The sequence below is a fragment of the Nomascus leucogenys genome, chromosome 12, assembly GCF_006542625.1.
Source record: "Nomascus leucogenys isolate Asia chromosome 12, Asia_NLE_v1, whole genome shotgun sequence".
In the NCBI taxonomy this organism is placed as follows: Eukaryota; Metazoa; Chordata; class Mammalia; order Primates; family Hylobatidae; genus Nomascus; species Nomascus leucogenys.
This window is the reverse complement of record NC_044392.1, coordinates 60,869,377-60,885,174: the sequence shown is the minus strand read 5'-3', so window position 1 is coordinate 60,885,174 and position 15,798 is coordinate 60,869,377. Positions and strand designations below refer to the sequence as shown.

Here is a 15,798-nt window from a genome sequence, read left to right as displayed (position 1 = left end):
CCCCCAGTCACATCTCCCTTCCCTGTCTTTCTTCTTTGCATGTTTATTAAGAATAAACTATGGTCCAGGCCAGGTACTGTGCTCAGTGTCAGGGAAACGATGATGAAAAAGACATGGTTCATAGTCTAATGTGGTAGACAGTCACATAAAGTACTAAGTGCACTATAATGCAGGAAGTGTGCTGAGGAGGAACAGCGTGCACACTGCCAAGGGACTGGAGCAAACTGTAGCCACTGGCATGCAGGAGGAGTCATTAAATTTTGATTTACATCTTGAAGAATGAGTGAGAAGTCACTGGGCAAGGAAGGACTGGCAGCAGAGGCGAATTCCAGGCAGAAATGGCAGTACGGAGGTTCATTTCCTTACCTCGATGCTGTGTTTGTTAAGGAGAGTCTGGGGGAGGTCGGAGGTTGGGGCTTGAGAGAGTGTGGGACAGACCATGACTCGGCTTCTACTTTGCTTGCTACCATCTTGGAAAGCCCATAGCAAGGTCTGCCTGTGGGGAGGAGGGACAGAAGCCCACACTTTGATGGAAACCATCAGGAGCATGAATGTTACCTGGAGGTCAGACATAGCAAGGAGCCAAAGGGAAAGGCTTGAATGGCTGAGGACCAGAGACAGGACACCAGGGGAGTGGACTTGGAGAGCTGTGAGAACGACGAAGTCACTGGACTCACTGAAGAACTTCGATGAGGGCTGCCCTGCTTCCAGGACCAGCGCCAATCCCTGTGCCTTTGGAACAATTACAACCAGAAACATTGTTGTTTTTCCAGAAATGGACTTTTTCATACAGAAGCAAAAGGTGGACTTTGATGTTAATCCTTTAAAATACACTTATTGAGCAACTATTATGAGTCCGAAGCCGAGGTTTCAGAGATGAGGAAAGTCCAGTCCTTCTTCTGGTGCTCAAGGAGACGCTAATCCCCACTGGGTGGCCCAGGAAGGAATCCAACCCTGCAGGTGGGAAGTCAGTCCAGAGGCAGCCCACCAGAATGCACATGAGAAATTGCCAGAAAGCACCATTTTTTGAGTCCTCCTTCCTTTTTTTTTTTTTTTGACAAGGTCTCACTCTGTCACCTTGGCTGGAGTACAGTGGTGCCATCACAGCTCACTGCAGCCTTAACTTCCTGGGCTCTAGCGATCCACCACCTCAGCCCTCCAAGTAGCTGGGAATACAGGCACACACCATCACACCAGCTAATTTTTGTATTTTTTGTAGAGACGGCATTTCACAATGTTGCCTAAGCTAGTCTCCAACTCCTGAACTCAAGTGATCTGCCCTCCTCAGCCTCTCAAAGTACTAGGATTACAGGTATGAGCCACCACACCCAGCCTCATCATTCCTTTTCTGAGGACCAGTTGTACGTGAAGTACTCAGAGAATGTGATAAAATAGTATTTAAGGGCAAGAGTGTGCCAACTGTTAAAAAGAGGACAAGAAAAATACTTAAAAAAAAAGAGATAAGAATGCAGGGAAAGGAACAGATAGTGACAATAATTCCAAGTCATTAAATGGGGGATCATCACATATGGTTATAGTATGTATTGTCATGGGCAAGTTCCTTCAGTAGCTAACCATATTCCAGAGAGTTTGGAGGACACGAAATTGCAAATTGTAATCATATGTCTTTAGTGAAAACAATGTGTGTTCTAAAACTAAAGAAACAGAAGAAGGACTGAAAACTTGATTAGAAAGCATTTAAAGCAAAGTGGATGGACAAACATTTTCTTTAATAATGGCTATCTGCCAAAAACGAGTCGTTGTGCATGAAGCAGAGCTCGCTAATAGACTTCAATTTTATTTTACTGTACTTACTTCCACTTTCCTGGGATTGCTGATGAGATGTCCTATCTTGAGGACATATTTTTTCATTTTAAAAAAAGACAGGTTTCACGAATTGCAAACGTGGTTCCTAGGGAGGCGCTGCGGTTGGAGTGGGGTGGTGCTAAGATGCAAGAATGCAGAGATCATTCCCCATTCTGGCCTCCCCAGTCTGCCCAGCTGTCCTCCTTTTCCCGGAGGTTAGCCAACCAGATCACCAAGAGCAAATACCTGCTATCCACTTTCTTCTAGTGACTAAATCCAGCAAAAAAGCCCCCTTTGGGGGTAAAAAGCATCATTTAGGGAAGTTCTAGACAGGATGTGCACTTATACCTAAGTGGGAACCACAGGTCCTGGCCCTCAGATGCTCCAGCTACAGTTTCGGATCCTTCCTGCCCCTGTGGAGGTCTCTGTTCTTGCTGTTCCCTCCTCCCCCTCCCCCTAACTGACACCCATTCACAGCTCTAACATTAATTCCTCAGGGAAGCCTACCGTGACCTAGATAGGTACTTTCTTTTATATCTCACATAATGTTTTCTACTTAAATATGTCCATATTTTGTAAATTAAGGCCTAAGCTCTGTGAGGGCGGGGACAGGGTCTATATTGCTGTTTCCCAAACATAATCCCCTCTGCCCTGCAGAGTGGGCTCCCAATAGACATTTGCTAAATGAGTGAATGGAGGACCTTCAAAAAGATGCTATGGACTGAATTGTATCCCTCCAACCTGCAAAATTCACAGGTTGAGGCCTAATCCCCAGTGTGAGGATATGTGGGGATGGGGCTTTTGGAGGTAACTAGGTTTAAATGAGGTCATGAGGGTGGAGCCATCATGAGGGACTAGTGCCCTTATAAGAAGAGACACCAGAGAGCTTGCTTCTGTCTCTCCATTATATGAGGACATGGCAAGAAGGTAGCTGTCCACAAGCCCTCACCAGGGAGCCCTCACCAGAATCCAACCTGACCTCCAACCTCTAGCACCTGACCTCTGACTTCTAGTCTCCAGAACTGTGAAAAATAAATTTCTGCTTCAGCCACCCCACTCTGTGGTATTATTTTTTTAAAATGTCAGCTTGAGCTGATTAAGACAGGCTGACAGGAGCAATTGCGAACAACCTCCTTCACAAGTCTCCAAGGGAATACTTCACAAAGTGCTATTTTCAAACTCATCTGCACCTGGGAAACACTGCAGATACCTTGGAAGGCACTGTGTGAACACACTGTTGAATATGCTCAGCAAAACACATGCCCCAGAAACAGAAAACAAAACTAGAGCACATAGTATCAGTTCTGTGTTTTCCTAAGCCTGCAGGAATGTGTGTTGTGCACCGTCCACAGACACAAAGAATAAATCTACACAATGTAAATCTACACAATGTATACATGCCTTCCACTGGCAGGGGCATATGAACACAATACAATTATAGTGCCACACAGACACACAGACACACACACACACACACACACACGCATGCTGCACTCAAATGAAAGAATGAACAAAATCAATTCTGTATTCTTGCTTCTCCAGGGTGAATACCAACTCATTTGCAATTCTCTTCTTTGGGATGAAGTCACAAAATTGGAAATGATGCTTCAACCCTAGAATTTTCATTAAATGCTTTTAAGCTAATACTTGCTCTTGGTGGCAATTCTCATCCCCGTTGGAATCACATAATGAGCACTTATGATTCTTGATCTGATTGTAAACCCCATTATGATACCATAAGGGTAGTGGAGTCTCACCCTCTTAGCAGGCAAAAGTCAGAAGCACATTTGCTCTGGAAGATGATCTGAATTTTCTCAAAGAGGAAAACCAGCTCCCAAGATTTTTATTCTGTTATGCAGTAAAAGCAAGGCAAGGATTCAGATGGCATTTCTTCAAAATCAAGGGTTTTATCAGAAAAAATACAAGAATTGAATGCCATACATCTATGTCAAACGGTCTCCGAGGAACCTCGCTACCTTGGCCTTCATCAGGACCAGGTGAGTGGGAACTGAGAGGCAGGACTGTGGCAGCATGTGGCGATGAGAAGCCTGTGTTAGTTTGGAAATGCATGGCAGCTCCTTTAGGTATCAGTGTTTCTGATCTCCCCATTATTTTCCTCATACCATTTCCTAAGAAAAAGCTCACAGTAAGAAAGACTTCCTTCAGGTAAGAGTATATTTTATAATCAACCAATGCTTAATTCTCTGCACTGATGGAAGGGTGCTGCAATTCAGGACACAATAAAATCAGGAGTGTTCCATTCATCTCTGCAAAGAACACTGGGCTATACATTTGTGCCAGATGCACCTTCAGTTTGTTTAAATTGTTATAAAGTTAACTTGCATGGGTCGACCAACATTGCTGGGGGCAGTTTAGAAGTGCTGGAGAAATATAAGCTCAGGGGAAGGAAACTAACTTGGGATGAAAAGCTTGCTGCAAATGATAGAGCAGATAATTTACATATAGACAGTGGAAAGTGTGTTGTTTATTCGGTGATTATATATAATGTCTTCTCTCTTAAAAATATAGCGAGAAGGAGAAGGAGATTAGGGAACATCAACAACCAGGAGAAAGACGATGGCTGTGTAGTTTTCTTGCTTTTTATTTTTTTGAGACAGGGTCTTACTCTGTTGCCCAGGCTGGAGTGCAGTGGCCTGATCACAGCTCACTGCAATCTCGACCTCCCAGGCTCAAGCGATCCTCCCATCTCCTCCTCCCACTACAGGCATGTGCAACCATATCCAGCTAATTTTTTCTATTTTTTTGTAGAGATGGGGCCTTACTTTGTTGTCCAGACTGGTCTTGAACTCCCGGGCACAACTGATCCTCTTGCCTCAGCCTTCCAAAGTGCTGGGATTACAGGTGTGAGCCACCATTCCCAGCCTATGTAGTCTTTATACAGCAGAATGAATGTCATAGACTACTGGCTAAGGATTACAGGGAGCAGATGGCTTTCTCAAATGAAGATCAAATATGTACAGAACTGAAATCCAGTCTACCAAGTCACAGAAGTGAACTGAACTCAATGTCTGCCTTACTTACCGCATCAAGGCCATAAGCCCAGAGAGGAAAAAAATGGTCTTTTCTAGGTTCAGTGGACCTCCTCCTTGGAACACCCAGCTGGTTCTCATCCTAGGCCTGCCCTCTGCATATATAATCACTTATCTTGGAGGCCACAATGACTACTGTCACATCTCATCTATATAGAGCTTCACATAAGCAAAGACAACACATTAAACAATATTTATTTATAGAGGTTGGGAGAACTACTTTGGAGCAGATAAACAATTCTTAATTATTGATCAATAAATAATGATCTTCCTCCAGTTTTAGTTGTTACAGAATGACAGTGGCTAAAAAAATATTTCAAATGGAGCTAAGGCTAGATTAGAAAAGCCAAAACAATTTGTTTAGTAAGAAGTTAGCATGGGAGGAATCTGGCAGAAATTGTGAAAGTCTAGCTTGGTGCTCTATAGAGATTTTTCTTAAAAGCCATTTTACCAGGACCTGTTTGAGGTCAGGAAGGTGCAGCACTGGTCCGTTCACAGAAGGCTAGATAGACTCTGGCGTGAGCAGGGAGACAAAGTCGGCTTCCCGGATGAGTGACAGCAGCTTCCAATGCACCCCTGGCTCTGCTCAGCCTTGCTCTGCCACCCCTGTTAATAAGCTGACTCTTTCCCAATCACCATTATGATGTGGAGGACAGAGCTTGGTACACATCCTGGAATATCTGCCAACTGTTCTAGAAATTCACCTCTTCTGGGTGTTCAGAATACATAATGATGCCCTTAGGGTAATAAACACATGCGTGCATACAGTACTTAGGTGTAAAGGAGTTGTAGTGGATAAAAATGGGGGTTCTAGGCATTTGGGTTTGAATCAGACTCTGGCACTTACTGGTCCTATAATCTTGGGCAAGACACTTAACCTTTCTAACCCCAGCTTCCTCATCTGCAAAGTGAAGGTAATAATAGTGCCTCCTAAAGAGACTAAATGAGTTCATGTTACACACTGAGAACAGTGAGTGCCTCACACTTTGTGCTATTATGTTGGTAGACTTGCTAATGTTACCTTCAAACCGAAAGCTTAATCTTCAAGATAGGAAACATCGCTCCCGTGGTTCCAATAATGCGGTTTGCTGCAGTCGTCCTCTACTAATTTTTATTTTAGATCCACACTCCCTCTTTCCATGACAGCTGGAATTCCTTTCGGTTTTCTAAATCTTCTATACTAGAAAGTCAGTGGCCTTTTGTGGAAACTATGTCTCCTCTCTTTAATGTTTTTAAGACCCCGTAAGAGAAAAATATGAATAGATGTATTTATGAGTGAAAGAATAACTATATTTAGGCTAGGGCTGTCAAGAAGACCTTTCTCCAGTGATGTAAATGTCCTATATCTGTGCTGTCCAGCGTTGTGGCCACTAGGCACCTATGGCTACGGAGCTCTGAAATGTAGCTAGTGGGACTGAGAAAATGAAGGTTACATTTCATTTAGTTTTAATTAATTTAAATAGCTACATGTGATCAGTAGCATAGTCCCCACACTGGACAGCGCAGGTCTAGAATTCACAATCTTGTCAGAGCTTCAACCTTCCTCTCCGATAGTCTGTAGACTTGGAGTGGTTATGAGTACAGACTCTGGGGACACACATAAAGACACAGCTCTGCCACTGGCCAGCTCTGAGACCTGGGCAAGTCTGTTCAATGCTTCAGACCTCTGTTTTCTCATATGTAAACTGGGGCTGATAACTGATACTATTTCATAGGGTTGTTGTGAGGATTAAATTAGCTAATAAATGTGCTTAGGAAAGCAGCTGGCGCATAGTGTACATTTATATAGTGCTTACTATTTTTCAAGTTTTTGCTCCTGAAATTAATTTTTTAAACTGTCTCTTGATATATACCCTTTCTCAATTTCCATCTTACTTTTCCTCTTCCTGAAACTGATCAGCTGTGTTCCCAACCTCTCTCCTGCTTCTTCTCCCATATGCCTTAGTATTTTTAGGCATCTCTTTGTACCTGTTTCTGGAATGCATTAAGACTAAATCTGACACCGGATATAATCTCCCTGATCACAGGCTTCACATTTTCCAAGTTAGTAGCATTTCTTATACCTTATATTCTACATGTTCCAATAAATTAAAACAATGAAAAGAGCATGGGGATTAAAGTCAGAAGACCTGGGACATACCACCTACTGTGCCTGACTTTCAGCTTTCACAACTGTAAAATGGGAATAATTACACTATTTCATGAGATTGTTGTGATTAATGATCAGGTGGGATAATGCATATGAAAGCACTTTGTAAACTGAAACATTGTATGAATGTTAATTAGCATTGTTATTTTTGTTCCCCATCGAATTCAAAGAGGATGAAAAAGGCAGGCCAAGGTAACCCGAGGTAATTCATCTGTAAGATGTGCTCCCAGCCCATCTGGTATTTCCATCTTACTGGCAGCATTCTTTCTTTAATTCCTTAGCAACCATGACATAATTTGTTTCAGCGCTCAGTATAGCTCACTTGTTTTAAGGGAGCAGCTTCACGATATTAACTGTCAACGTTGGGGGATAGAGGTTACGTTCTCTTTTGTCACACATGGTTGGAGACCCAAAGACACTTCATGGCTGATGTTCTAGAACAACACGGTGAAATGCAATGAACAATGGACAGGTGGCCTCCCGGTAATTCCAGAAAGCATCAAGTATTAGCATAAAAAAGAGACTTAATAAAGGTAAAGTCGTAACTGAAATTAAAAGAACTGCCAAAAACAAACCAAATGAGTAAGCCAAGAAGCAGGGCACACCCTGCTTCAGTCAGAAACAAGTGCCACTGCTGAATCTCTGACCTCTTCAGGCCACATCTAAAATGGGGGTTCTCAAAGCATGTTCCCAGACCAGCAACACGAGCATCACCTGGGAGCTTGTTAGAAATGCAGACCCACTGAATCCGAATACAGCTGAGTAAGCTCCCTATGTGATCTGTACTCACCTTAAAGTTTGAGAGGCACTGATTACCAAAGGTTTTCCCATTGCTTTTCCTTGGCCTCCACTTAGTAGCACAGAAGCGGGAAAGGAAATAAACAGATCCTGCTCCAGGGTCAGTGCACACAACTCCCTTAGCTGGAGCCAAGCTTAATTAACTCTATTAGGTGCTGAGGGATTGGAAGAAAGGGGATGCCAAAAGGACACAGTCCCTGCCCTCAAGGAGCAAAGACTAAACAGGGAATAAATTCTAATCAAAGGCAAAATGGAGGCTAAATAAAGGCATGAGTGCCTCAAGATCAAGGGCTGTGTCTTAATCATTTTTGAATTCCCAGCACTTGGCAGGGAATGGTAGAGGAAGTGATCTTTCCTTTTGACTCCATGCCCTTGATAAACTCCAAGCCTCTTGCCACCTTGCTTGCTTAGCTGGATGTAAACCACCTGCCTGCTTTGTTGTGCCTTTATGAACTTCTTGGATTCTAGATTCTACTTTCCCATTTGTACTTCTAGTATTTTAAAACAAGTATTACTAATATGTTATTATTTACTGTATGCATGAACCATACTTATGACCTTACATATATTAACTCATTTTATCTGCACAAAGTTCATAGATATTAGTAGTTTATTATGTCCATTATACAGATGAGAAAATGGAGGCTCAAAGAGGTTAAACAACTTCCCAAAGTCCCCTAGGTAGTAAAGAGTGGAGGCAGGAATAAAGTCAGGCAGTGTGATGTCAGTATCCACTGCCCAGGTTTTGGATTCCTGGATTTGAACTGCCACACTGCACAGGTCTGTCCGAGGTCTACCAGAACCCTGGGACCATAGCTGTGGCTTCTTCAGACTGTCCCCTCTGGTAGGCTCTCTGTTCCTCCTAGCAATGCTAGGTCCCTCTTTAGGTCCACACTAGGGGACACTGACCCCTGTTACTCTCTTTTCACCTTGACAAAAATCAGAAATGAAGATTCTCCTCCAGCGAGGCTGAGAACATTCCTATCTGCCTTATGGGCTGGTCTCCAAAGAATACTTTCTTTAGGTACCTAAACAAATGTCTCTGACAGGTGATTGCTCTGAAGTTACTGTTTGAAATAAGTTTGGGAAAGAGAGGAAGGTGACCTCTATAAGATTCATGTGAGTCAAACTTTTTTGACTCCCAAGCCTGCAAGACACACTGTCTTTCTTAAATGTACCTGTTAGGCATCCCCAAGTGAAAACCCAAAGCTGTATTAATAATGGTGAGAAGGAAAGGAGGGCAACTTCAGACTTGCCATATATGGAATCTGCTTTTCAACAATTAACAGCTCTGCTTCCTGTGGGTCAGTAATGCTGAGCAGCTAGTGCAGCACAATGATAGGAAAACGTTGACCATACAACAATAAACCAAGGAATAAACAGCGCCCAGGTTTTCCTTTAAGCCAACATATGCGGCTTGGTGGGGGTGTGGTGTTTTATTTATATTGCTATGCAACGTAGGAAAAAAAAGGTGATTTCAATGAAAGGCACAGGAATATGCTCTGCTATCTGATTGCAGGTCTGAATTTAGACATGACAGATATTGGGAGGGGTTTCACATTTGACATCAACCACGATAAGAGAAATTAATGTAGTGGGGTTAATGGCTAGGCTTTACTTTGTTTTTAAAAATTCAGTGGTGAGTACAGTCAGCGGCCCTGGGCCAGGGAATACTGTGCTGGCTCTGGCAGGGTCTGGTTGTATGTTTATGAAACCAGGAGCACAGCCTAGGGAAACTTAAAGCAAGCTGCCAGAAGAGGCTGCAAATTGATCTGTTAAATCGCAGATCACCAAACAGACCCTGCCCCGCCTCTATGTTTACCTCTGGCGAGGTTCTGACTGGAAGGAAGTGCTGTCACCCAGGGAATCCCGTAACTCCGAGGGGCAGGCACGTGAGCTTCTAAGGGTGTGTGTAAATTTATACTTTAGTCACAGCTAAAGTGTGGCCTTCTAGGAAAACTATCCCCCACCCCTTTCCCAAACTTCCCACAAAGCCCTCCAACCACAAAAAAAACAACTTCAGAAACTTGAGTGGGGCTTTTCTGGAATCAGGTTCCCTCAGTTACAGTGAAGGCAGATATCTAGATACTTTATCCCACACTTTCCCTTAAGTCATGAGGTGCCTGTTTCAGTTGCCTCTTCACTCTAGTTGCTGCCTCCACCCCCACCCCCATGAAACTGGAGGAGAGGAAGGTCCTTCATGTCCTACTGCATGCTTTCTATGCTAGGCACTATTCTAGCACTGGGGATACAGCTATGAGCAAAACAGAAAAAACAAAATTCCTGCTCTCAGAGTGTTTTAAGTTCTAGTGGGGAAAGTACAAATTGACAAGATAAGGTGTAGTTATCCTCAAATGAAGACAAATTGCAAGTCACTTGGCAAACTTATATACTATTCCCCACTAAGAAAGGAATCAGGAGAAAGAGAGCTAACATTTATTGAACGCTTCCTATGTGCCGATAACAAAAATAATAATTAACATTTTTGAGCATTTACCATGTCCTAGGCTCATAGGAAGTTGAGGTCACATACTTTATATATTCCCTCTTAACTCTCTCAATATTTCTGTTACTCCAATCGTACAGATGAGAAAACAAGCCTAGAAGTAACAATAACTTGCCCAAGTACACCCTGTTTGTGCAGGCACACCCTGCTTGGGATCTCTGCACTCCAGCCTGATGGCTTCGACAGTCAGATGGTGGCGCACACTCCCCCTTGCTCTGCTCCTCTGCTGGTGGATGGTGTGTCACCCCCTCACTTTGCCCAGCTCCATTCTACCAGTCCTTCCAGGTTTAGCTTAAATAGCTCCTTCTTAAGGAGAACTTTTCTGGCTCCTCATCATGACTGTGATCCTTTCTTTAAACTCCTTACTTAGATCACATATAGAGAAGGTCAGATCTAACCTCACTGGTTAACACATTCAGGCACTCAAAACTGCACTGCTCCTACTTCCTTTCCTTACTGTGCTTATGGTCAACAGTGTGAAACCTGTCACTTGATTCCACACTGTCTTATTTTTGTGTTGTTCCATATCCACTGGTCTTGTTTCCTCAATGAGATGAGCAGCTTAGGGAACTATGTTTATATTTATAAATTATTATTTGTTTAATCATTGTTTAACAGAATGGGTCTCAAATTTGAGCATGGATCAGAATTATGTGAATGACTTGTTAAATTAGATTGCTGGGTCCTTCCCCCAGAGTTTCTGATTCAGCAAGTCTGGGATGAGCTGAGAATTTTTGTTTGTTTGTTTGTTTGTTTTTGAGATGGAGTTTCACTCTTGTTGCCCAGGCTGGAGTGCAATGTGGCACCATCTCAGCTGACTGCAACCTCTGCCTTCTGGGTTCAAGAGATTCTTCTGCTTCAGCCTCCCAAGTAGCTGGGATTACAGGCACCCACCACCAAGCCTGGCTAATTTTTGTACTTTAGTAGAGATGAGGTTTCATCATGTTGGCCAGGCTGGTCTTGAACTCCTGACCTCAGGTGATCCGCCTGCCTTGGCCTCCTAAAGTGCTGGGATTACAGGCATGAGCCACCATGCCCGGCCTGAGAATGTGTATTTCTGACAAATTCCCAGGATATGCTGCTGCTGCTGGCCCAGGAACCACTTTTGAGAACCACTGGTTAATTGAATGTACCAAAGTGCTTAAGAGAAGGTAGGCGGCCAGGTGCGGTGGCTCACGCCTGTAATCTCAGCACTTTGGGAGGCTGCGGCGGGCAGATCACGAGGTCAGAAGATCGAGACCATCCTGGCTAACACGGTAAAACCCCATCTGTACTAAAAATACAAAAAAATTGGCTGGGCGTGGTGGAGGGCGCTTGTAGTCCCAGCTATTTGGGAGGCTGAGGCAGGAGAATGGCTTGAATTCGGGAGGTGGAGCTTGCAGTGAGCGGAGATCGGGCCACTGTACTCCAGCCTGGGCCCCAGAGCGAGACTCCGTCTCAAAAAAAAAAAAAAAAAAAAAAGAGAAGGTAGGCTGAGTTTGAATACCATCCCTGCCACTCACTAGCTGTGTGATCTTAGGTGACTTAACCAATTTGAGCATCTGTTTCCTCATCTGTAAAAAATGGGGATAATAATAGTATATGTTCATCAGGACTCTTGTGAGGATTATGTGTAATAATGAATGTAATATGCTTAGCACTGTCCCTGACGCATTGAAAACATTCAGTGAATCCTTCCAGCTATCACTGGAAAGGCTGGTACAATATCAGGCACTCAATAAGCACTGAACCCAGCTTAAGAATTCCTCCTCAGGCTTAAAACTTCTTTTGAATTCATAAGCAGTGAGAATGAAGGTTGTCACTGGGGCGTGACATCTATCATTAACAGCTTCTGAAATTAAGCCAGATTCCTAAAAAATACAATATAAAGGGTCTTCAGAAACGCCTCTCCCTATAGTATGCTTGATGCAAATCCCCACGTGTACAAAGGCAGTGTGTCTCTTTAAAGTTCAGGGGATGTCGGGGAGGTACCTCCTTCAAACCTTCCACTGCTGAAGGATACTAAAGAGCTTGGAGTTGCTGAAGTCACCCAGGCATCTGGGCTAATGGATTGACAGACAAAAGAGGAGCCCATCATTCAATAATTAATTAGTTGCAATCATAGGAAGACAACTTCCCCCAGAGCAGATAGGACAGCCACCACCTCCAGCCTGGTAGTTTCAAGGCACCCAGGCCCTGGGTGCTCTCAAACCTCTTTATCCAATGTCTTCCCTCAGGGTCTAGCTGAGCAGTTACACTGGCTGACATTCTCTTAAGAAAGCCCAAGAAGAAATGTGCAGAAAAGACAATTTTCAGACCTTGTCTCACAGTCGTCCAGGGCCTGGGACAGGGTATCCAGGGATGTAGGTTTGGTCTAGCTGTATCCCTGTCTCGATAATATAGGAGACAAGGGTCAAGATCCTATCTCTCTGTGAACCATGAATCCTGGGAATGCTGTCAGTTCAATCAAACCCTGCAAAGTTGAATGAGATCATCTCTAGGAGAATTAGTATTTAGCAGAGGCTGCGGCTGGGGGTTGTGGAGAGATGCTGCTGCCCTTTAGAAGCCCTTCCATTCCCCATCCCCTTCTCAGAAGAGAACCCACCACCTCCTCTCACCCAGGGGTACCCTTACCCTGATGCCCAGAAAAAGGACGACCCCACTCCCACCATCACAATTTTCACTCCTATCTCCAATTTCCTAAACAAAACCATCTCAGCCAGGTACAGTGTCCACACACTCGAATGGAGCACCACCCCAGGCAGCCCCAGGGCAGGGGTTTCTCTCCCAACACCCTGGCCAGGCCCTGGTTCCAGGGGGTAGGCAGAGTGAAAAGGGGGTGTGTGCACGGGAGGCTGGAGGGGAACAGGGACCGCCAGGGCCCCAAGTCCTCCGGAGGTGAGGAGAGGCTGGGTCCCCGCACCTGGGGTCACCAGCTGGGAGATAAAAACCAAGGCAGGTGGGGGTTCCTTCCAGGAAAGAACCACACGGTGTCTCTCCCCTTCTCACCATTTCTCATTGATCAACCTTCTGTCTTCCCGTTCTCTCTCTTCCATCCCTCACCTCCCTCTTTGTTTGCCTTCTCCTCGCCTCCGCATTTGAGCACCCTGCCCTCCCCACGAGCGCGACTCGGACGCTGCAGTCAGCAGCTCGGGGACCCCGGCCCCGCGCCCGCCACCCGGCCCCCTGCCCTGCCCGGCCCTCCCGGCTCCTGGTCTCACCCAGAAGAGCAGGTTGAAACCGAGCAGCAGGTACTTGATGCACCGCAGGCCCCCGCGGAAGCGCCCCATGCTGCGGCCCGGCGGCGGGATCCCCAGTCCCCAGGCCCGCGCTGCGAGCGCCGGGAGCGGCAGGCGCCGGCGGGGAGGGGGCGGAGCGGGGAGGACCGGGGCGGGGCCTCCTGGGGGCGGGGCGGGGCGCGGCGGGGAGGGGCGCGTGGACCCCAAGCGGCGTGGCTGGCGACGGGTGGGGGCGCCAGGGGGTGGAGATCGAGCGGCCCGAGGGAGCATGTTTGCTCTTCTCCCGGACCCAGGGACCACCTTCCTTCCCTCCCGTGGGCGCACCGCCGCCGGCGGCTATCCGAGCACCTGCAGGGCGGGAGCGCCCACCGGGGACTGGGGACCCATTTAATCAGCGCCCTGTGCGGAGACCGGTTTGAGGCCCGGGCGATGCTTGAGGGATAGGCACTTGGTCTCGTGGCTATGGAAATCTAGGAAGGTGACCTCGGGTAGAAGAGCTAAGGGGGGGTCCGAGGTTGCCCCGAAGCTGGCAGGACCCGTCGCGGGGCACCCGGCTAAGTGTCCCGGGCTGCGGCTCTGCGGCGCGGAGCAAGCGCACAGGCCGCTTCTAGGGGGCCCTCCCTCCGGCCCCTCCCCCCTCCTCGGGGGACTCTTACCTTAATAGGCAAGAACTGGGAGAGGGTGCGGGAGGCGGCGCCCTGCGTCCTGAGGGCTGCCCTCAACCCGGCCGGCCAGCGGAGGGAGTCTGACTTCTCACGTCCTGCCGGGTTCCACTGATCTGAGGGCTTGGAAGGATCCCAAATTTTCGGGATCTTAATTATGATGTGGAGATGGGAGAAAGGGGAAAGGGGGCGGTTTTTGTTTTGCGTTGTTTTTATTAAGTTAGGCTGTTGGCAGGAAAATCAGACTCCCACTTCCATTGACTAAGTGTCTACAATATGTGGTGTCAGACAGTATGGGGGAGACAAGAAAGTAAAATTCGGAGAGCTTATGCATAAATTCAGCAAAACTTTGAGTGCCTATTATAGGCCAGACATAGTAGCAAGCCCCAGGGACTCAATAATGAGGAGACAGCCAGGCCCAGAACCACAGTCTCTGGTGGTGGAGACAGATCTGTAAGCAAATAAGGTGAGGAGAGAAGGGCTGGGTGCTAGACAGGTGTGCCCGGCCTAACTGCCTTAACCAGAAAAGGTATTGCTAAGGAGAGGGGCCTGATCTGGTCTAGAAGAGGGAGCCCAGGCGGAAAAGATCAGTCCAGGAAGACAGCATGTGTAAAAGCACAGGGCTGGAGAGAACAAGGCCTCCAAGGGAGTTCTGAAAACCGCAGTTAGCCCGAGTGAAGCCTGGTGGGGGTGAAGTGAGTTAGGAACGCAGGAGGCCAAATCATAGCTTTCAGTCGGCTGACCAATGTGCCAAACTGTCCTTGGCCCCGAGTGTCCCCACGTGCAACATGGAGATAATAGTACTCCCCTCATAGAGTTGTGAAGATAAATAAGTTAGTATTTGTGAAGTGCCTAGAACAGTGCCTGGCACAGATTAAGTACTGCATAAGGGTTAGTATTATTGTATCACACTCTTATCACTCAACCATTCAGTTTCTACCATGTTGCCATCTTTGCCTACCTCTGTGTCTTTGGACATTTGTTTGAATATCGACTCATTTATAAAAACGAGTCAAAGATAGAAAAATGAAAGTGCTGATTCTAGTAATAAGCATGTCTCCAACAATGAAATAAAGACAAAGATGGAAGTCATTAGGTATGCAGAGAGAAGTGAATCATTAGCTTCAATCAAACACTTATAGTTCTATATCTGTCACCTCTGTTTTAGTATAAAGGAAAAGAACTAAGTTAAAGAGTAGTATCTGGTACATAGAAGGCATTCAATAAATCAACTGAATGAACAATGATATTATACTTTAAATATATCGTCGAATTTTACATCTCTAAGACAAAATATGCCTAGAGATTATATAGAGGGAAGAGACCCCTATTGTAACATATACATCTATTGTTTGTTTTTTTCATGCTACGATTTTAGCACACATGTAGTAGAGACAGATGGTGGCTGCCTGTCCAACGTAACAGTTTCAGATCTTTAGTATAGACTTGCCCAGTTGCCCTTTCACAAAGTTGTATGTCTTAAGGGAAGCTGACCCTTGACAGGAGTAGGCTAAGGTAATCCCATTTCCCTTGTAGTTAGTTCAGGAAACAAATTGACAAGCATTCTGACTAATGAGATGGGAGTGGTGTCTACCGAGGGGCCAGATGG

General features: G+C 45.7%; 1 protein-coding gene across 1 annotated transcript in view; it reads right to left on the bottom strand.

Moving 5' to 3' along the window:
• TSPAN2 (tetraspanin 2) overlaps nt 1-13,643 on the bottom strand; it is a 43,545-nt gene extending 29,902 nt beyond the window's left edge. Inside the window, exon 1 of the mRNA XM_003268026.4 lies at nt 13,510-13,643. Coding sequence (XP_003268074.2) covers nt 13,510-13,578 — 69 coding nt within the window. The 5' untranslated portion in view covers nt 13,579-13,643. The remainder of the gene's footprint in view (nt 1-13,509) is intronic.
• Between the last annotated feature and the right edge of the window lie 2,155 nt (nt 13,644-15,798).